Raw genomic sequence first — 23,313 nt, 5'->3', positions numbered from 1 at the left:
AGTCTCCCTAGTCATTTGGGAGTTGCTTTTAATTATAGAAACAAACAGTTTTACATTTCTAAAATAAATACTATTTTGGACTGAGGTGATGTGGGAAACACAGTGAGGTTATGGGCTATAGATAGGAACAGACACAGAAGAAAGGCTGGGTGAAATTAACACTAAAGGGGAAGGATGAAGAAAGCACATGGGAGGATGCCACAGACATCACTGGAAGACACTATACAGCTGTCATGAAACCATAGTTCAATTAGAATAAAGTCTCAGCAAAGGCTCACCAAAACACTGGTTACCATTTATTTCACAATTTCACAAAATTGTAGCTGTAAAAATAAATACAGAGGTTAGACAGCCCTCTTGTTGTTCAAGCTCTCCCCTCATACAGTATATACCAATGTAGGATTCCAAATATGAGACTTGTTCTCACCCTCACCATTTCTTCCACCCACATGTTACTGTATGTGTTGAAGGAGGCAGATTTCCATATGAGCAATACATTTAGTTTGCTTCCACCAATCAAAATGAAACAGCCTTTGTACTTATCAGCCATGAGTGAGACACCGGTGGCACCTTATTCAGTGCTTTCCAATTCCTTCCAAAAGATTTAGTGAAACTTTCCAACTTGTGAAAAACGTATTATTTTGACCCTGGCAATAACATGGTTTTCACCTATTGGGATTACATGCAATTTGACAGCCCCTTTTAACTCCAGAATAACGTTTACACTGGCACAAAACTTAAATAGATATTTGCTTGTTCCTAGCGGTTTAGGACTCTGGGTTGTAAATCGCTTGAGTCAACGTTTATTATTAATGGTACTACCTAGAAAATGGAATTTAGCTTGATATTTCAACTTAATTAATTCAAAATTAAATGGAATTTAATGTGATATTGACATAAACTATGGCGTGTAAAGGAAGCAACTTAATATTTTCAGTTTCACTTACACAGCACACATTATTTATACAAAAATACAAACACCGGCCAAACTGTATCCGAAGTACACACTGTGTATGATGTAACTGGATGTTTAGTACACACTGTGTATGATGTATTAAAGTGCCACTCTACCTGAGAGAAGCGATTCTTGGCAAGTCCAATCAGCTCTTGATCTCCTGGAGCGCAGATGTTCAAGCCAACAGGCAGCAACCTCTTGAGAGCAGCTACAATAAGAGAGGTCTGCATCGAGTACCGGTCTCCCTTCTTCTTGTTCTTCTTCCTCTCCTGGTCTGACACTGCCCCCTATGTTTACACATCCTTGGTAAGCTGTCATAATCATCACATTTTTGCAAAAAATCAAGAATGTGCTATAAAACACACATCTAAGATACCAAAAAATTATAGAAATACATAGTTGTCCCTGTATAAACGTGTTAACATCACTTTACAAAGACATCTACAGAAAACGAAACTTTAAGGGTTTAAGTGGCCCTACACAAGATCATGGCGCTACATCCTTATCTATAGATGCTAATGTTTTGGCCAGACAAGAACCCAAAGAAAATACAAAAACATAGTAAAGTGTGAGATTAACAAAACTCATTCCACAAACTGGTAGGCTAATAGAATATTGTAACAGACATTCTTAACGTTTGCACAAGATTATATAACCGTTGTATAACTCCAACTCCAAACTATAACTCCAATCTTCTTTGAACTCAACTACAGGAAATGAAGACTATGTTCATTAAGATCCCTCAATTTGTCAGATTCCTCAGTTGAATGTTTCTGAAATGCAAGTTTATTTCTGTTTGTAAAATGCAGTTAGCAAGATTAAGATTCACCATCACAGATTCACTATCCTGGATTTCTCGACTATTGATGATTGCTTTTGTGGGGTTGTGCAGGGTTGCCCCCGAGACTCATTTAGATCTGCTCCTCATGTAAGAAAGGCATCCTAATACCTCACCAATTGTGGAGGCTTAAAGCTGACTTAAAGCTAAGCCCCTTTCAAAACATCAAAAAATGATGTTTAACGCAGTAAAGCATTTTTGGCAAATCTATTTGATTGGACACTAAATTGGGGTATAGCTCAGAAAAAAAAATATTGAGCGTATAACAAAATCAGTCCAGGGTGCGAACATTCCAAGACAATTTGCAATTTGAAACGAGCTCCTCACAAATGACCCATATACAGTTTTTCTAGTTTTTCCGTAAATACATTCTTAAATATATAGTATCTCCATCACCAACATATGATACAGTAAAACACTCTATGAATATGACTTCATGGGCCAATAAATAGTTATAATAATAGTTTGGACCAGAGGCTTTTCTACCTATTGAAAACATCAGGAGCTAAGAAAGTTAGAGGGCCTGGGCCTTTTGATTTTGAAGGGAGATTGGCATTGGTAGGTTGGGGAGGTATAACAACATAGTATGTCAGTACACTTAATTTAACTGAGAGAGAGAGAGAGAGAGAGAGAGAAACCGACACTTGACAGACTTGGTCGTCAGTTCACCGTAGGCTAGTTATTGGTGTAAGGGCTATCTAGCTTGGGTTGCTATAGGCCTACAGTCACGTCAGTTAAAGTATTTTTGGCATCAATATTATTCAATACATTGTGTAAAACCCACACGCAATGATTTACCTTGAGTTTTATTTTTTAAATAGCAAAAAGGTTAGATTGTTTTTTATATATACAGTACCAGTCAAAAGTTTGGACACACCAGTGTTTTCTTTACTTTTATTATTTTCTACATGGTAGATTAATACTGAAGATATTTAAACTACGAAAGAACACATATGGAATGATGTACTAAACAAAAAAAGTGTTATCTACCATGTAGAAAATAATAAAAGTAAAGAAAACACTTCTCAAAAAATTAGAAGGTGTGTCCAAACTTTTGACTGGTACTGTAAGTATACAAATAGTAAATAAATTACACATACCGTCGTCGAGGACCTAAATTCTTCTGGTGAGAAAAGTAACTCATAGTAACGGCGCTCATATCTCACTAGTTTTTCTGATGTGTCTCAGCTACCTGTTATACATTTATTGGTCGTTTGTTGTTAGCTAGCCTATTCTGGTAGCAGGTCCAACGTATGGAGAAGAATTCTCCTAATGAGGAAGCCACTAAAATTGTGGAGGGGAGAGACCTCTTTGGACAGCATAGAGGATGACTATTATGTTTTTGACAGTCAGTATCCATATAAAGTACAATTTTAATAGAACTTCAGTCCGTGCATATGCATATGGAAGACTACAACGAACAAAGTCTTTGTCAAAACATTATCCACTAAAATGATTCAACTATTCATTAATATGTTATTCATGTGGTTGACATCTATCTTTGTGGAGAGTTTCAACACAGCTGTATGACAGGAAGTATCTGGATGCTATTCATTCTTTTCAATTTACACATTACAAAGTTCACAGCTGATTTTCTCAACTTGATTTTCTGTTAAGCCGTTGATACTTTAAAACATTCCTCTAATGTCTCTGGATTGGCTGAACCAAATTGAATAAATTAACCAATTAACAAATGTAATTAACAAATTAAAGACAATTGCCCCCTGCACTCATTTTGTCGTGTAATGCCCCATATTCTAATTTCATGAGATCTTTGAAATATATGTAATTACAATACACTCAGACATACACAATCAACAACAGACATCCTCCACACACACATCCTCCACACACACATCCTCCACACACACACACATCCTCTACACACACATCCTCCACACACACATCCTCCACACACACACACATCCTCCACACACACATCCTCCACACAGATATCCTCCTCCACACACACACACATCCTCCACACACACACACATCCTCCACACACACACACATCCCCCACACACACACATCCTCCACACACACACATCCTCCACACACACATCCTCCACACACACACACATCCTCCACACACACACACATCCTCCACACACACACACATCCTCCACACACACACACATCCCCCACACACATCCTCCACACACACATCCTCCACACACACATCCTCCACACACACACACATCCTCCACACACACACACATCCTCCACACACACACACATCCCCCACACACACACATCCTCCACACACATCCTCCACACACACACACATCCTCCACACACATCCTCCACACACATCCTCCACACACACACACATCCTCCACACACATCCTCCACACACCCACCTTTGACATTTTCGACTTGGTATCCGTAATGAGGAAAGACATGTTGTTTATCTCATTCTGAACAACAAAGTTTTGCTCCTCCCTTTTGAAGTTCTGCAATTGGGAATTCAAAGAGATGTAGACAATTATGTGAGCGTTCCTTCCCTTGGCTGACAACACGGACTCGTCATTATATACTGTATTAGATACTGCAGCAATTGTACTATAGAAATGATAAACTAGAATCATTATGCAGAAATGAAGGTGTGTGTGTGTGTGTGTGTGTGTGTGTGTGTGTGTGTGTGCGCGTGTATGAGAGAGAGAGAGATTTGATTTACATGAGATTTTGCCCAAAATATAAAGATTTCTGCCACCATGCGGAACAACTCCTCTGCCTCCGGGTTAGGTTCTTTAAGCCATTTTGCCCTGTGAACAACAAGAAAGAAAAATATTAAAATTAAAATCCAGAATGACAACATGGCATTAGTTGTAATAATTGTAAATGATGTGGTACCTGTTGTAATCCACAAATCGTATGAGGAGAGGATAGAAAGCATATAGATCACGAACAAGAACGGTGAACTCATCTAGGATGAGAAGCTCCGACTCAGACATCTCTCCTCGACCCTCAGCCTTCATCAGCTCCTCATCAGCGTGCACTATGGCCGACTTCTTCTTCAGTTTCTCCATCAAAGGCAGGAAATGTGTCTTCAACAGCTGAGGCTTGGCCTTGCTGATAATTGGCTGAGAGAAGACTGCAAATTGAAATAAGGACATAAACATATCAATTCACCAGGTCTGTTCTGAAGTTTAAATGAACTGTCACTTTGAGACAAGAGTTATGAATCAGTGGAGCAATAGAGGTACACGCTACATATGCAATAGTTTAGTACCGCTACACTATATCTGTGCTAAATATTAGACAATAGAGGTACACGCTACATATGCAATAGTTTAGTACCGCTACACTATATCTGTGCTAAATATTAGACTCATTATGACCCCAGCTGCTTCGCAGGGTGTGTTTAGAAATACGAAATACAGAATAAAGTAACACAATTTCACAGACACACATGAAGTTTTGTCATGTATTGCACATAATGTGTCTTATTGTATATCTCGATTACCTGTTCACAAAGTTACAAAACAGAAACCTAACAAAAGCAGAAAGATTAGAGCTAGCTGAACCATTTGGCTTAAATACAGGTTTGAAGGTCACATATTAACATCAGTGAAATGCTAGCAAGAGATATAACCTCTATTATACTGTGCCTACCCGCCAGACGCTTCATCCAGGCTCCTTCATCAATCCCCAGATTGTTATAGATGATTTTCAGGATGTTCCCCAGCAGCGTGTTCATGTGGTTGGATGTGAGTGAGGTGCAGCAGCTCTGTGTTCGCTCAGGGTTGTTCTCTGGCCCGTGGTCCCACCAGCGCGACATGTAGCTGCACAGCATGGGCAACACCACCTCCATCACATGGGGCATCTGGGTGTAACTCATGCCTGACTCCGCCAGCTCCATGATCTCCTCCAAGGACTTCTCAAGAGACGGAACGAGAGGACACACTTCCTCCACCTGAGCAGGGAGTCCAAGAGCTAGAACAGAGAGGAGCAGAGGAGAGTCAGAGACAATGTAGTAAGGGAGACAAATACGTTTCAGCAGGTGACCTATGCAAACCGCTTTGTGCTTGGTGATATTTACAGAGACATGTTCCAAAACCAGTGCTCAACAGAAACATGACCTGTAATTGATTTTAGAGTATGTAAAACTTGTCCTAAGTATTCACTCTTAAGTGAATACTTATATAATGTTTTATATGAAGCCTGTTGTAAAATTATTCTAGAGTGTACTGTCGAATGTGTACTTCTGACACAAGGCACACTTCCATGGTTAGAGAAAACTAGATTTATCTATATTTCTATATATGGCAATTACATTTTCCAAAAAATCGGATTTTATATGATGATAGTTTTTATAACAACCTCCCCTTTAGACATGCAATATACACAGTCATCAAATCAAATATTTTGATGAGTTTATCAAGAAAGACTATGAAACATAAAGGAAAGCATACTTGTTCTCTCCCGTGAGGGCTTCTCATTGTAAATGGAGTGACTATTATATTTGTTGAGTTGAGGTTCCAGGAAGGCAACAGGGAACGCTCCTGAGAAGGCAGCCAGACACTCCCCTATGGCTGGGCGGTGTCTAGAAAGGGGGGGAGAAGATTCTACCGTAAGAGCTTCTGAATTCAATCTGGAAAGGACTTTGTTGTGATTCTAAACTGTTAAATTACGAGAAATTCTTTGAACGTACCTTTCAACATACATGCTTTTGCTGGTGCCCAGTGAGTACAGGCTGTTAAGTATCCTATAGCAGGACACCTGAATCTCATCAACTGTAAAGAAAACCATATGCACATAGACTAAGACATAGACTAAGCATACATCTATTCAAATGAGGAGATTCTTGAAACAAAATGATGGGTTACATTTTTCAACCAGCCTCAGTTAGTTCAAAGTTATTCAGTTAGAGACTTTTACGATGAAGGAACAAGTCTGTATGATAATACTTACGTATGATGTCCTCCCCAAACATGTTCTGTGTGATGTGCTCAAAGAGAGAGGAGAGCACTGGCAGCAGAGCCACGGTGGTGTAGTTGATGATCTGAGTCACCCCCTTCGGCTGAGTCCTGGTGTGAGTGAACTGGCCTTGGTGGAGGTTCTCCAGAGTTTTCTCCAAGTCCTCAGCAGAGTTGTCAAAGAACGCCCGTAGGGCTGCCTTCACTGTGTCCAGCCCCGTCTTCATCACCGTTCTGTTGAACACAAACACACATATACAAGAACTCCAGTATGCACCTCATAATCTTAGGATTCCACAGCATCACAACTGCCCTTCAGATGGAGCATTTTCTTACAAGATATAATACTGAAACTTGAACCATAAGTTCTATTAAAACTGTTTCCCAGAATGTTCAGTGGTTCAAATGAACAGCTAGAAAAATATATATAATGCTGTACACTGTAGTTATATTATGGTGTGTACATAACTGTACTGCAAGACATCTAGGTATGACAGTTTCTGTTGATAAACATACATTCTTTCCCTAAAGAGGTTGTATTTTATGGATTTTAGGTGCATAGTATCATATTTTCAATCAGATCCAGAGAATTTTTTTAGAAAGAAAATGCACATAAGAGCTTTTGGTAAACAGTGCCAATATGTTCACGTAACATGCTTAATCATCCGGAACCACATACAACTACCATCTGCCAAGATAGAAAATGTCCTGTGCTACATGGACAATCACAATACCAACTACCAACACTTAAACATGCTCTTGGTGAAATAGTGTGACCCACTGCAGAGAAACCTGATGTTGGACTTTATGTTTCTTAAGCCTGCTTATCAACTTCTCTACTTACTTTGATATGTTAATAAAAATATGTTAATCGAAATACATTAAAGGAGACCTCCAGTATTTTTTAACCTGGGCCCTATTTTCCCATCTTTTAGGTCCACATTTTCACTAGGAACAAAAACGATCAAAATCATTCAAGTTATAACGCTATAGCCAGCAACCGCAAAACTGCTATAGAATGTCATCCTATTTGGCAAGCATCTGCGTCAAAGTAAACCCCTGGTTTTCAACACTGCTGAGTTATTAGTTATTGAGGTAATTAGACACAGGTCTATATCTCTGTAGATCCTTTTTACGTTGTCTGACACTTATAATAACATTATGAGCCTGTCAGTGGTGAAAACACGCTGATGTGTGTGTGATATGTTTGTGGTGTGTGTGTGATGTGTGCTTACAGTCTTCATTTTTGACAGGGCAAACATTTGAAATACAATTTGTATCCAAAACTAATATTTATAGAGAAGTAGCTATGGTCCCTTTTAATAGCCATGTATCGGGCGATGAACGCTTTTGGTTCTGCTTCACAGGACACATTGAAATGCGTCATGTCATGAATTTGCTGTCAACGCTTAATTGATCACTTCCATTGATGACAATGTACCTCATGTTAAGGTTTGGGATGGGGCATGGATCCTACAACAGTTCTGAAAAAGTCTGCAACAGTGAAAAAAGTGCATCATATTTCACAGTTTCTGAGGTCTTTTACATTCATGTTCTCCCCAATTCAGCTGCCATTTGAATGACCTGCAGGGAAGGAGTGAGCCATTCAGACCTAAAGCTGTAGGTGGATATATGCTTTCATTTAACAACTTTCATAGAGTGTGAGGCTGGACTTCTTTTAACACTATATTGTGAAATCAGTGTAGTTGGATTTCTGTCGTATTTGTGGACCGACAGCAATAACACTGTATACTGTATATACTGTGCCTTGAGAGAGTATTCAATCTTTGTTAAGGTGTTTTTATATTTTGTTCCTGTTACACATTCAAATTTAATTATTAATTTCTTTATTCATGAATACAATACATTCATTTCCCATTTAAGAACACTCTCAGAGCACTCCTGTTTTTCAAAGGAATGAAAAATGTTTGTTTTCATTTACAAATGTATCATCCCTTGCGCCATTAGTTTTCACATTGGTCTTCAGCAGCAATTACAGTCGTGGATGAATGATGTCTGAACGAGTTTTGCCAATCTTCCTTATTTGCTCTAACTGCCAGATTGAGAATCCATCACACTTTTTTTTCCTCATGTAGCTGTCTGTCCAGAGTGTGTGTGTGAGTTCTCATGCATTGTAAATGAGAAACAAACAAAGTGATTTCGACTGAGCCATACACCATTCCACCCAATCAACAACAAGGGGTGTTTGTGCTCTAACCTGGCCTCGGAAGCACGGAAGAGAGGGGTGTATTTGATTGGCCTTTGAACACAAATATCAACAACCTTTCCTCAATATCGAGGACAGCACCTTTATCCATTCAAAACTAAATGTTTGCTTAGAGGGGACTCCCTTAAAGCCACGTATCCAAAGGTAACACCGAACTCCAAACACAGATTTTCAGCTAATTGTAAGGTCTGTGTTCTGTCCGTGTCTAATTTCTGTGTTTGTCTCCCTTGTGTGGTCACATGTTTGTTCCCATGTCTAGTCCTCGTGCTTCCTTGTTCCCGCCATGTGCTTTCCCTATGTTTGTTTGTCTATGCCATGTGCCCTCTTGTTGTTGTCCGTGTCTCCACCCCTCACCGGTTCCCAATCTCCCGGTTTGTGTGTATCATTGGTTGCACCTGTGTCCTGTTAATTCCCCTTGTTTAGTCCACCTGTGTCTTTGTCTGCCCCGCCTTGATTGTTTTCACCTGTCCCTCGTTATCTGTTGCCTGTGTGTGTATATATAGTCCTTGTTTTCTTGTTTCTCGTGGCGTCTTCGTAAATTGTTGTTTCATGGTATGTTCCTTGTTTTTCCACTGCTCCTCGTGTTCCTAGCGTTTAGCGCTTTTCTCGTTGTTGAAGTGATTACTCGTGCTTCTGACCTCTGCCTGCCCTACAACTATTCTCCTGCCTATTCCCTGTTTGGTTTTGTTTGCAATTGTTGGACTGCCTACCTGTGTACCGAACTCGGATAGTAAAATGTTTCACCCTTTAAATCTACCCCTGTGCTGAGTCGTGCTATTGAGTCCTGCACAACACCCACCAGTCTTAACACTAATGAACTCTTCAACTGTATGTTATAGCTGGCCTCTTAGTCAGCTGGCTGTAAGAGCTGTTTTCTCTTCCTCTCAGTGACACTGTTGTTGCTTCTGTGTTTCCATCCGATGGAGTTTGAGAGTAAAGATGCACCAGGTGAGAAGATAGGAGGTGTTTTGACATCTTCAATCTCACCAGAACTCAAACCTTCTAACCAAGAGATAGACCTGAGGGTCATGGTACCAATCACCACTGTGGCTGGGATCCACCCCCGTCTTATAGTAGTGACACATGCCTAAGTCTGTCCTTGTCAGAGAGAACATGGTTTCCTTACCATGCTGTCGAAGAACATGTCAATATTTGCACAGCTCAAATACATCTGAATGTCCCAGTGAAATCACAGAGAAACTTATGATTACTTGTCCTACTCTAGTTTTGTTCACAGTAGTTCACATTAGATACTGTAGATAACACAAAGACGGAGTTGTGACACAAACATGCTATCATGGCCCTGTTACCCAGTTGCCCAAACGGCTAGAATGGACTTATCTTGGTAGTGTTTATCTTGTGCCATTAATAAATATCCTTTTAATATCTTCTCCTCCCTGTATCCTTTTATATCCTTCCAGCCATTTTCTACTGTGTGTTCTTTGAAATTCAATATGTGTTACTACAACTGAATACCTGAACACATCTCATCCAATAAAGGTTGTCACCATGATTTATTGAATTTGAACATGAAATAATCTAAACAAAAGAAAAATCCAAAAGCAAAACATTAATTTCAGATATTTCAGTCTTGTGATACTAAAAGAATATCTACCTGGCATCAAGTGTTTGTCCAAGAATGTGGAGACAGTTCACAATGGAAGTCGCATCATTTCCTAAGAGAGAGAGTGAAGTGAGTTGTTGTTCAACTGTGAAATTCATCATTCTAAGCACTTAATTCATGAACTAAGCACTAAATTCATCATTCTAAGTACTACATTCATCATTCTAAGCACTGAATTCCCTCTCCCCAAATCAAATTGCATGTATAATAACATTATGCATTGAAAAACAGCGATTTCCAATGTCGGATGAAATCTAGTTTTGCAGTTTATGTCTATAAACCACAGTATGGTGCATCTGTGTTGATGTGTATGTCTATAAACCACAGTATGGTGCATCTGTGTTGATGTGTATGTCTATAAACCACAGTATGGTGCAATAGGATCGGGTAGCAATTTCGATTAAGAGCTAGCCATCTTTCTGCTGGATTAGTAAGTAGTTTATTTGCTGTCCTGCTTGGTCTTGTCTTGCACTTGCTTGATGTTTGACTGTGTTAGCAAAGTTATTGACTCGCTAGTTTGTCATAAACGAGGAAAGCAAATTTCAACAGGTTTCACCACTAAGGGTCGCTCCAAGCCAAAAACTACATAGTGCTGCTTTAAGTCTGAACTAGCAGCTTTATCAGAAAATCCAACACAATCAAACTCAGATCAGTCTCAATCACATTTCAACTGTGACACCACTACTTTGAGTTTTATCCTCATTTACAAATTTTTTTAGCTTAACTGAAATGATTTCACAAATAACATTTACAAAACCACATCTTCTGACAACCATGCAGTGAATAACTTTTAGTAGCAACATGCATACAAAGGAAATCTGACAAGGAAATGGCCTCCTCTTTGACCAGGTACGCCTCAAGACAATACTGGAAAGGTTTCACACTATCCTTACCAAACAGTGATATCCTATGTCTGACAAGAACTCCAAGTTTGCAGAAGAGGCTGCGCAAGAGAAGTTTGAAAACAAGAGAAAGAGAAAAGAAGAAAAACATATTTCTAATAGTGTTAGAAAACTGTTAATATTGATGTGGTTTTTTTTGCTCAGTGCAAAATGTGCTAGATGAGCATGGAAAGATTGTAGGAAAAGTGGACTCAGAATTTCAGACTGGCTCTATTTATGCTTATGCTATGTTTTTCAGGATGGCGCAATATGTTCTATGCAAATTTACATCACAACAAAATTTGCATTTTCATAACACAAGAGGCAAAAACTAAATTCAGAGACATATAACTGAGTCTTTTCACAACCTTGATTCAAAAGATGTTTTTTTGCTCTATATACCTTAAAAATGCTTACTTGCATCACACTTGCTAGGCCAATTTCAAACAATTTTCTATGTTGAATTAAAGAGGAAAATATCCACAGATTCATGTTTTTGAGAGGTTTTACTACAACTACTGTGTAGTCGATCATTTGGCTACCACAGACACTAAAGGTTTAGCAGGTTTCGACACCTGCCCAATCAGTTTGAGAATGGTGCACCCCTGACTAGCTTCCCTTTACTGACAAGTCACTTCCAGCTGTTTTTGAGATACATACAGCTGTGCATCATAAGTATTAACACTGTTCTTGATACCAATCATGCTAGGATGGGCACTAGGGTATTGAACTCTAAAGATATAGAATGGGCACAAGGGTATTGAACTCTATAGTTATAGAATGCAAGGCCACATCTCAAACACAGATTGTCCAATCAGTCACCTTTTACATTAGTAATATTACATTCATTTGAACTTTAGTTTAGTAGACTGTAGAGAGGTTACTTTTAAATCTGCTGATGATGAGCTGCTGTAGTTAACAAGTTTAAATCTCCCTGGCAAGTGATAACCTGACCAACCTCAACTAGCTAGTAATCTTACCTCGTCACCAAGTGATCACCTGACCAACCTCAACTACCTAGTAATCTTACCTCGTCACCAAGTGATCACCTGACCAACCTCAACTAGCTAGTAATCTTACCTCGTCACCATTTCTTTCTCCTTGTTGGAGGCGTGTCCACCACTGCTGAGAGGGCGTAGTGCAGTGGACAAGAAGTACAGGTGATGGTTTTTGAAGTATTGATCCACTAGGGGCAAGACCACCTGTGACATATGATGTACAAATCAGTTTCAATCATGTCATGTAATGATCCTAAGGATGATTTTCATTCAGATTCACTTTGAAAATCAAGTATTTAGTTGTTGTTGCAGAGATCACAGCAGAGATTCAGAATGTCACCCGGCAGCTTCATAGCCTTGGCAGCTAGCTTCACCGATAACAAACCTGAGTGTTTGGGAATGAGGTTTACTTAATCAATATGAAACGAGTGGCATGTGGGGTTGGTAAACAATATCCTCACGGCTGTGGTTCGGCCTTATGCCACAGGTAATCACAGCCGTGGGGAAATCCTTTACCAACCCCACAAACACGAATGTCATATTGCTCATACACAACAGCTCTACTACCAACTAATTGACAGCAGATTGTGACGTCTTTTTCATTTATTTACATTTTGGTTATTCATTCTGTGGCACAAATGATTGTTCTATCTGGAGTGTTCGGTGTTAAGCGTTAATGATTGTACCATCTGGAGTGTTCGGTGTTAAGCGTTAATGATTGTTCCGTCTGGAGTGTTCGGTGTTAAGCGTTAATTATTGTTCCATCTGGAGTGTTCACAGTTAAGCGTTAATGATTGTTCCATCTGGAGTGTTCGGTGTTAAGTGTTAATTATTGTTCCATCTGGAGTGTTCGCAGTTAAGCGTTAATGATTGTTCCGTCTGGAGTGTTCGGTGTTAAGCGTTAATGATTGTTCCATCTGGAGTGTTCGGTGTTAAGCGTTAATGATTGTACCATCTGGAGTGTTCGGTGTTAAGCGTTAATGATTGTTCCGTCTGGAGTGTTCGGTGTTAAGCGTTAATTATTGTTCCATCTGGAGTGTTCGCAGTTAAGCGTTAATGATTGTTCCATCTGGAGTGTTCGGTGTTAAGTGTTAATTATTGTTCCATCTGGAGTGTTCGCAGTTAAGCGTTAATGATTGTTCCGTCTGGAGTGTTCGGTGTTAAGCGTTAATGATTGTTCCGTCTGGAGTGTGCGGTGTTAAGCGCTAATGATTGTTCCGTCTGGAGTGTTCGGTGTTAAGTGTTAATTATTGTTCCGTCTGGAGTGTTCAGTGTTAAGCGTTAATGATTGTTCCGTCTGGAGTGTGCGGTGTTAAGCGTTCATTTGTTCAGTCCCCCTACTGCATTTGCTCCTTTTCCTGACTTGAAATCTGTCAAATTGAACAAAAATCATTGCCTTCCATTTTGATGCTAGTGCACCATGTAGTTTGGGTTTTAAATAGACTCCAACCCAGCTTTAGATCTCATTGTCATGATTTGCAATGATAATGTAATTTGCAGTATAGGGGAATAGAAATAGGAATGTTAACCAGCAGCAAGCATGAATCTGAAAGTAATGAAAGTAATGTTGCATTTACATAATGACTGCTTTGTGTAAGAGTATCTACCTAGTGCGTATTAGTGCCCATTAAACAGTTAGGAATTTACTATTTACAAGGATAGCTGTTAAACTGTTCCCATCCCTAGATGCAACACCAATATCTCATATTTAAAATCTATATGCCTGCAACACTACATTTTATGTATAGATCTCACTATACCAAAAGGTTGGTGTTGGATTTCTCTGACATTCCAAGACTCTGATAGTGGGTAAATGCCACTTTCTTGTTCAAATGTTAGTTTAGTTTTTCCCTTAATTGTTAAGTTACTTGTTAATTGTTAAGTTACCAGGATGTGTGCTAGTAACTGCATGTGTTTGTGAGAGTGACGTTGATCATTGTAAAGAATCCTAGTGCCAAATGCTAGAACCAATGACATGGGTTTTCATATATGCTATGCCAAGGCTGCCAATAAAGACATGACATGGGTTTTCATATATGCTATGCCAAGGCTGCCAATAAAGACATGACATGGGTTTTCATATATGCTATGCCAAGGCTGCCAATAAAGACAATGAAAAAACTTGTCTACCATTTTGTAACAATTATTTTGCACCGCCATTTCTTGGAATGGATTACAGTATATTATCTGTATATATTTTCCGATACTGACACTAACCTTTCCGAAAAACTTCATCTGCTGCTCATGACACATTTTGTCTCCTTTTGGCTGATCACTGGCATCTGAAATCAAGACCATTTTGCCATCGCAACAAAGTGCTGTATTAGAAATATGTTGTATGAATATAGTCTATAGTCAATTAGTCAATAACTCGATTTTCTTTAGAGTTCTTTACAATAAAAAAACGCTACAAATTAAAAATAAATGAAAAGCAGCATATGATTTAAAAACTCATGATTCATAATCAGAGAATGTAATATGAATACTCTGAAATACTGTGATTTCAACTTACCAAATTCCAGCATATGTTCATGAGCCTGGTCCACATAGGTGATGAGCTGCAGTAGGAAGGTGTAAGCAAACCGCTTCTCTATTGAGGGCGTGTCCAGCTCCTGCTCCTTCTTAATCCTGTGAGATTTGACAACAAGAATATGTACCTTAAACAAAACATGTGCATCTTTAAATGTATTACTTCTTTCAAAACACCTCTCGAAATATGACCCTTGATGGTTGATGGTTATAGAAACCAAACAGTCCATCAAAAGCCAGACGTATGTGGCATATTAATGTACAGGAGACTATGGTAGCTCTACTAAAGACTCATAGAAACTAATTTGGCCTTGTCAGATCCAGCAGTTCAATAAGAATTACACATTCTTTAGAACCGTCAGATATGTACAGACGACACACAAGGTGTCTGGTTCAGCAAGTAACAAAACGTACAGTTTAGTGTAACCGCTAATGATAAAGAGTAATGATACTGCTTTGTTTGGATTGATAACTTTTGAGGAAGTGTATTTTGTACCAGACTTGTTTTTTCTTTGAAGACGTACCTAGACACATTATAGCCATTGATCTGGAAGAACTTCAGGATGTCTTGTGCTTTTTCTCTGTCTCTGGACTTCTCTTTGGCAGTTAGTGTGTCATACGGTACCAGCAAAGGGTGGCTCCCTCCACCTAGTCATGTGAGAATGTATGACATGTATGACATCAAAATCATATGGTACAATAACATTTAATCTAAAATATCATTACTGATCTAACTACAAGAGTAAAATATTACAGAAAACTAAAAGCAGACATAATTATGTACATGAACTAGCTGGGTTGAAGTGACTGAACTGGATACACTGATCCTCTGATACTACTATACTATAGTCCAAGAGTGAAAATCTAAATATGAAAAAGCAACCACAAAATAGACAACAAAGAGAACGAGGACCTCCTTTGTCTATACCTTCAAGATCTTATATTTTATTATTGGAGAGCTGCACACAATTTAGTTTCAGGAAGAGAAGAGATGATCAGGAGATGAATCTGAATTAGAGACTACCTTTGGCTTCGAGCTCAGATTTCTTATTCTTCGCCCATATGTTATGATAGTTTTCTGCGAGTAGTTCAGCCATGGCCTGAAACAGAACACAAAATGGGGAGGAAAAATACAGCATGCTTTACAATGGTGAAGCCAAGTAAGCACTTAGTGAAGAGCACTGTTTTCACAGCAAAATAAACATTTTTCATAGATAGACACTGATATACCATTAAACATCTAAAATAGACAGAACTTTACTACCTTATTTTAGCAGAAGATACATGGAAGCTATCAAAAGACTCCTCAGTTGGCATTTTTTACCTCCATACCTTAACTGAGATTTGTAGCAATGTACCTTATTTAGAAGTAAACAACATGAACTGTACATTTTCCTTTGAAATAACAATGCTCAGAATGGATGAAGTATGATGGCCTTAAATAAACTGTGTTGTTCTGTTTTGACTGAATATGACTGAATGCCATATTTCATAGCCTAAAAACAAACATTATTTGAACCCTTTCAAATGGAATTAGGGTGATAGTGAAGAAGTCATAACTGATTCATATTTATGATCCTGATGATTGGACCACCACTAAGTCAAACCTGTACCCCTGAGTTTGAGTGTGCTCAGAGCGCTGGCATTAGCAGTTGACCAATGCACCCAAGATACTCTCTGTTAGAAGCGTCTGCAGTATCACTCACATGCAGGTCTCTGGAGAGAGTCACATTACTCATGTCGATCGGTCTTGGGCTGAAGCCATGACTGCCCTCCATAGAGTGCTGCATGTGGAGGAGAGAAACAGGAAACATGCTGCAGTTTAATGAACCAATTCAGACATTTACAGTTAGGAAAACTAACAGATAACTGGATTGGTAGAAAAAAATGCAGCTTTTGGAATTGTTAATATATAAGTAGTAGTTATGATTCCTAATAACTAAACTAAAAGCGTGTCAATACTGTAACTGGTATTGGAAGATTTATGTGTTGACCTATATGGCTACCTTCTGAAACCTGTAGTAATAGTCGTAGAAATAGCATATTGCTAATTAACTAGCTAACTGACTTGCCAACTGGCATATGATTTGGCAATATTTGTTCTCATCATTGAACATCCCTGGGTTTCCGATTCAGTGATCAAAACAATGTAGTGAATATCCTGGATGGCAAGAGAGGAACTCTGGTGTTGTTATCCCTAAACCACCAAATGAGGATGTTATAAATATAGTAACCTACAAAAACAAACATACTTTAAAAAATTGTGACTCCCAAATTGTATTTATTTATGGTTTTATTTATTTTTGCCTTTGCTTTTGCTTTTCAATGCAAGTCTTACAAGGCAAGTCTTAGGGAGTTAGCTCATTAGTTTCACACAAAACTTTGAAATCCTTATCTAGGCAGACAATATTTTTTTGAGAAATTAACTAGAGGGTTAACTGTAATTTCAAATTGAAGACATCAAATTAGGACAAGTCTACAACAAGCTGAAGACAGGATTGTTCTAATTGGAATATTATACATAAAAATAAAACATGAATGCAATACAACATTTAGACATCAAGATCCTACAGAACACTTAGGAATATCAGATGGACTGGAATGGAAGCAAATTAATTGAGTTAAGTTAAGGTAATTGTGCTACGTAACTATGTTTATCTCTTTTTTTGTTTTGTTTACAGTGTGGGCTGAGCTCTATTACAAATACATTGCTTGCAGAATTAACCTTTCCTCAAATCAAGCTTCCTGGTAGTTATCAATACTGATTTCACACTGATTTGACTTTCAAATGTCAAGATCGACATGTTTATAAAGGGTACTCTAAGATCAACATGTTTATAAAGGGTACTCTAAGATCAACATGTTTATAAAGGGTACTCTAAGATCAACATGTTTATAAAGGGTACTCTAAGATCAACATGTTTATAAAGGGTACTCTAAGATCAACATGTTTATAAAGGGTACTCTAAGATCAACATGTTTATAAAGGGTACTCTAAGATCAACATGTTTATAAAGGGTACACTAAGATCAACATGTTTATAAAGGGTACTCTAAGATCAACATGTTTATAAAGGGTACTCTAAACTAAGGTGCAATCATGTAGAAAGGTGAGGACAACAGGACCAGATGCTCTTAAAACAACCCCTGTTGCTATCTGACCACATCTGATCTGACCAATAAATGATCGGCATATCGATCAAGTTCTCTCCTTGGTCACCTGACTCGATAAAGACATCCGGCGTGTGCGGTTGTGCAGGCTGGTGGCGTCACCCTCTCTTGACCTCTCAATGATCCACTCCCATGCCAGGACGGTCTTTAGGGATTCCTTTATGGGCCAGCGATAAATCTCTTTGTCCTAGTAAAGAAAAGATGAAGCATCCTACTAGTTCATATATTTGGCATAATGTACTCATAAATTAAATATGGCAACAAATGAGCTTTTTTCATTCCTGGTCTATATTCTGATAAATAGTTTTCATTCTTATGAACAAGCAGCATGGGTACTGTTGACTGTGTTAGGGCCACTATTCTCATCAAAATGTATTTCAGTGTAGAGGACACGTTAAATAGTCAAAATCCTTCCTTTGTCACAGGAACAGAAAAGGTTAAAGGTCAATGGGAGAGGCCTCACCTTCTCCGACAAGCTTTTGTATGGTTTTAGAAGGGGGTGTGTCTTGGCGGACTCACAGACCTGGTCACCATGAGCCCAGCCTGTGGTGAACTGAGAGAGAATATGACATTAGCTGATGATCTTCTATCCTATCCAAACCATCCCACTTCACTACCCCACAAAGATGAAAATACCTTATCCATGGACCACCTCTCATGGGAGTGCTCTGCATATTTGGTGATGAAATTATCCAGTTTTTCAGGGATAACCACACTGTTGGAAGAACAAGCATTACTTCAAAATGGCAAACAGAGTATATCAAAAATGAAAGTATTTTGAAATAGAAGACAGACATACTTTGCAGTATCAACTGGCTGGGGGTTGAAGTTCCCCTCTGCATCCATAGAAGACTGCTTCTCCATCTGGGCCACATAGTTGGACTCCATGTAGTCTGGGGGCAGAGCTCCAGCCACCGCGCTCAGGCAGGGCAGCGCCAGCTTAAACAGCTCCTGCTCGTACTTCTGAGGAGCACACCAAGGCCAATGGACAGGTGGACAAACACTCAAGAACCTTTTTTACAGAAAACTTGTCTCACACACACACACACACCAATGAGTAGAGAGCAGTGAGTGAGTGTCTTACCTTCCTCGACAAAGCATCAAAGATCCCCCAGAACAGCTTCCTGGAGAGATGAAGCTCCTCGTCAGAAGCAACTCCAAAGTTGCCCCAACCTCCAGACAGGCAATAGTACTTCCAGCAGCGGTCATAGTGGTTAGTCAACAGCTGGAGAGCATAATCAAAGCCAATCATTCATTAGTTCCTTGAGACACAATGGAATCACTAACGTAACAGAAGAAACAAGTTCTGGAGAATTTGTGTGTTTCTTACTTTAAGGGGCATTTTAGTGTGTTCATTCAGCAGGGGAACATCAAACACCAGCCTTCTGAGTAAATGCTGCATCATGGAGGGCCTCAGTTGACTTCACACACACACACACACACACACACACACACACACACACACACACACACACACACACACACACACACACACACACACACACACACACACACACACACACACACACACACACACACACACACACACACACACACACACACACACACACACACGCACACAGTGTGAGAGACAGAGGGTACCAGTCATTAAGTAGATATAGAACGTAAGGCTTCTGGGTTTAAATGTTATAATAGCTAATATTACAAACACATTTATTTCACTTTGACCTGAAGCAATGATTCTAAAACTGAACAAGTTTAGTGTACATCCACAAGAAAACCATGATCCGCTGTCATGTCATGTTATGGTCAAGAGTGACAGGGGTTACAATTAATAGCATGTGTAATAGCAGGGCTACCTAACCAATAAGAATTGTATGACTGAAGTAGTGGTATGTTTGATGGTGAAGATTCCAGTAACCTGAACTCACCCACACACAGCCAGCAGACACTCCTCGATGGCATCCCTCTGGGCCTTGGTCAAGCAGCAGCCCTTGGACAGGCGGTACACAGTGTGCAGCAGAGAGTCAATGAGCGAGGCGTACGGCTCTGTGCCCGCAAACAGTGGGGCACACTTAGTAAGCAAGGGCAGCACAGCTGTGCACAGGTAGCGGTTCAAGGCTAGCGCCATGTCTGTAGCACTCAGGGCTGGCTGCAAGAGAAGAGGGTTGCATCAGTATGGATAAATGTGTGTCAAACCGATTTCACCAATTTCATTCGAGGTCAAACAGGATTTATTGATGAAAGTGCCTTGTCAGGAAACATATTTTTCAAAAACAGGCCACCACATATATGTACAGGGTTGAAATAAAAAAAAAATGCAACTTTTGACCTTCAAAGTATGAAACAATGGAGTCTGACCAAACCTACTGTGTCGAGTGAAGCTGCAGCACGGAGATCAGGCAGGAAGCCCACCTCCAGGAGGTGCAGCAGGAAATTCTGATCTTCAATCCCATAGACCCGGTCCAGGAACAGAACCATGGCGGCCTTGTGGTCTGGGCAGAAGCCTCCGGACATGTCAGGCTCCACCACGGATCCATCTGGAAATAACAACTCAGTTAAGTTAAGTGATACCCATATCTGGAGTAATGTACATCAGGATATAACCAATTATAAATGAGGACAAACACATTTACATCTGCATGTATTCATTTGATCTTTCAGCTATGTACAATGTTTTAAGGAGAACCAATTACAAATCAATTGCAAAGTGTGACAGAGAGAGCTTCTATTCGACCTCACACCAGAGCTTTAGGACCAGAAGGTAAACGCATAACAGTGAGGGACTGTTTAGATGAGTGTGATTAGTTTCCCATCGCATATTTACCATTTTTGTGGATTTTATAAATGGCATACCTACAATTCAAATACACACTTTGCCTTCCTTGGAACTGCTTATGTTGCCTCAGACCTTGTGTATAGGTGATACACACTGCTGTCATTCTGACTCTCATCACTGTACCTGTTTATAGGTGTGACCATCACTGGTCTTTGGCATATATTTTGTTTGTTATTTAGCCCTGACCTGCTGCAGGTGCATACTGTCAGCACAAAGGAGGGGCTAGCCCAAAAGACTCACCTTTGGCTAAAGTCGGCATGCGGAATGGGATACCGATGACTCCCTGCAGGTCGTCAAGGGGGATTAAAGAGCGTAGAATTGCCCTGATCCGAATGGCCTCGCCCTTCCCAGCATAGATCAGCTGATAAAGACAAATCAACTCTCCGGTTTTATTCCCAGCCAACATATGTGCTGAAGTTAAGCATTTGTGCAATTTACTACTGTTCTTAGATCTGCTGCACCAGTCTCACAAGGCTAACACATCCAAGCTACTTACTATTCACATGAGTTTAAGGACCTATGAAAAGATCTACTTGAGTGATGGATACATTTACAAGAAGAAATATCTCATATCCTTATATATTTAGTACCATGAAACATATATAATGCAATGCTTGGATGTGTTGTGGGTTTATCATCATGACACACCTCTGCTGCTCAACCTAAATTTGATAGAAAGTAAACTGGTTTGGATTATTAGCTACTCAAACTTCAGAGATACAGAAGAAGCAAAAATGTTGAGATAAAGTTGTCGCTCATGACATCATTAATAATATTACTTTAAGGCCTATGCTACACTATACTACTACTACTACAAAACAGATCCATGTCAACACTGTTGGATACTTTTAGATCCCTCCTGTGTCACCTAAGCTCTGAATGAATGTGGAGACATGTGCAGCAGGCCTAAATAGGTCACAGTATGAGATGCATCAGTCTTACATGCATCTCTGGAGCACAGCGCCCCAGCAGGTCAATGAGGGCAGCGTAAAATGTCATGATGGCATTGCCCATGTGGATGGTGTCATCTTCTTCATCCTCCAGAGTTTCACTCCTGCACAGGACAGAAAGAACTACACTGAGTGGAAGAAGGTCAAACACTAAGATATAATCACATTAAACCAAGATGGAAGGTTAGGATTGAATTGTTCAATGCTGCCCTTCACAAATGTAACCTTAACACTAAATGTTTAAAAAGTATTTGACTTGGACATACAGTGTTCTGCTGGCCTCAGCGATAGGTGAGGGTCCATCCCTACAGGGGTCTTCTGAGATCTTGATGGCTTCTCTCATGGCAGCCAGGAGGCCATTTCCACCCTCTCCTCGTAAGGCAGGTCCAAAACACTCAGGCCTCCGAATCAGGAGCCTCACAACCACATTAGCATTTTCCTCAACACTCTCTCCTGTGAAGAAACATTGAACATAAGCCTTCACATGCCTGTACGGCACATAATGCCTTTATGTATTTAGACCCTGGACAGTAGTTATCTTCAATGCAATGTAGACTTTAGTAGGTGGCAGAGAGGCTAGGTTAAAACTGGGAAATGTTAGAGAACTTTAAACGTCAGTACCAGCTCTTTGTTTCTGATGAGAAATACATCCATATTATGTTCAGTTGTTGACCTATACACCACTCTTTTGATCTCTAATTATAATTTGTAAAACTAATCACCATTGCAGAAAACAGCAAAACGCAGGAAGTCCAAGTAACGCTCTCCTTCAACAGGGTTCCAGCCAATGTCAGGGTAGCCTTTTGAGACCAACATCATGCAGCTTTGGAGTCCACAGCCTGCCAGATACTGCACCACCTGAGAAAGAACACACGACTCATCACATCACATGTCTATGGTTGGAGTCCACAGCCTGCCAGATACTGCACCACCTGAGAAAGAACACACGACTCATCACATCTAATGTCTATGGTTGGAGTCCACAGTCAACTAAGTGTATTTCTGTCTTATCTTCGTTTCATTTCAAATAAATGATTGCTCCTCCATTGATTAATTATGGCCAGATAGGTAAGTCAGGGAGCATAATGCATTTATTAAGTTCAATAGAAATGTATAATTGTGTATCATCAGCATAGCTATGAAAGTTAACATTGTGTTCCATGATGATATGACCTAGCTGTTACATACACACTGAAAAACAAAGGGACCAAACCAGCTTCCTTGTGCAACACCAAAACATATGTCATATTTTCTTTGATCTCTAAAACTAATATAAAATTGTCTCTCTGTAATATCATTTGGGAACCAGTTAAGAGCACACTCAGAGACACCAACCCAGTTTCCTATACTATGATTAGAATGCTGAGGTCAACTGTGTCAAATGCAGCACTCCAATCTAAGAGAATAAGAACTGAAACC

At 39.6% G+C, this 23,313-nt stretch overlaps 1 protein-coding gene across 11 annotated transcripts in view; it reads right to left on the bottom strand.

The window, feature by feature from the left end:
* Positions 1–23,313, bottom strand: part of ryr2a (ryanodine receptor 2a (cardiac)) — a 117,890-nt gene that overhangs the window by 25,981 nt on the left and 68,596 nt on the right. For all 11 annotated transcript variants that reach the window (XM_031560938.2, XM_031560942.2, XM_031560944.2 and 8 more), the window contains 28 exons: positions 22,617–22,752; positions 22,161–22,347; positions 21,887–21,998; positions 21,185–21,305; positions 20,476–20,645; positions 20,037–20,257; positions 19,475–19,565; positions 19,229–19,369; positions 18,944–19,107; positions 18,781–18,859; positions 18,608–18,697; positions 18,194–18,331; positions 16,681–16,758; positions 15,999–16,074; positions 15,499–15,622; positions 14,958–15,073; positions 14,663–14,727; positions 12,528–12,649; positions 11,460–11,509; positions 10,558–10,618; positions 6,711–6,949; positions 6,451–6,532; positions 6,212–6,342; positions 5,412–5,732; positions 4,650–4,890; positions 4,474–4,561; positions 4,157–4,249; positions 1,072–1,242 (listed from right to left, as the gene is read on the bottom strand). In XM_031560938.2, the coding sequence (XP_031416798.1) occupies positions 1,072–1,242; positions 4,157–4,249; positions 4,474–4,561; positions 4,650–4,890; positions 5,412–5,732; positions 6,212–6,342; positions 6,451–6,532; positions 6,711–6,949; positions 10,558–10,618; positions 11,460–11,509; positions 12,528–12,649; positions 14,663–14,727; positions 14,958–15,073; positions 15,499–15,622; positions 15,999–16,074; positions 16,681–16,758; positions 18,194–18,331; positions 18,608–18,697; positions 18,781–18,859; positions 18,944–19,107; positions 19,229–19,369; positions 19,475–19,565; positions 20,037–20,257; positions 20,476–20,645; positions 21,185–21,305; positions 21,887–21,998; positions 22,161–22,347; positions 22,617–22,752 (3,708 nt within the window). The remainder of the gene's footprint in view (positions 1–1,071; positions 1,243–4,156; positions 4,250–4,473; positions 4,562–4,649; positions 4,891–5,411; positions 5,733–6,211; positions 6,343–6,450; positions 6,533–6,710; positions 6,950–10,557; positions 10,619–11,459; positions 11,510–12,527; positions 12,650–14,662; positions 14,728–14,957; positions 15,074–15,498; positions 15,623–15,998; positions 16,075–16,680; positions 16,759–18,193; positions 18,332–18,607; positions 18,698–18,780; positions 18,860–18,943; positions 19,108–19,228; positions 19,370–19,474; positions 19,566–20,036; positions 20,258–20,475; positions 20,646–21,184; positions 21,306–21,886; positions 21,999–22,160; positions 22,348–22,616; positions 22,753–23,313) is intronic.

This window comes from Clupea harengus, chromosome 23 (genome assembly GCF_900700415.2).
Source record: "Clupea harengus chromosome 23, Ch_v2.0.2, whole genome shotgun sequence".
Taxonomy (NCBI): domain Eukaryota; kingdom Metazoa; phylum Chordata; class Actinopteri; order Clupeiformes; family Clupeidae; genus Clupea; species Clupea harengus.
The sequence above is the reverse complement of the archived record's forward strand: the minus strand, read 5'-3'. Positions and strand labels throughout refer to the sequence as shown.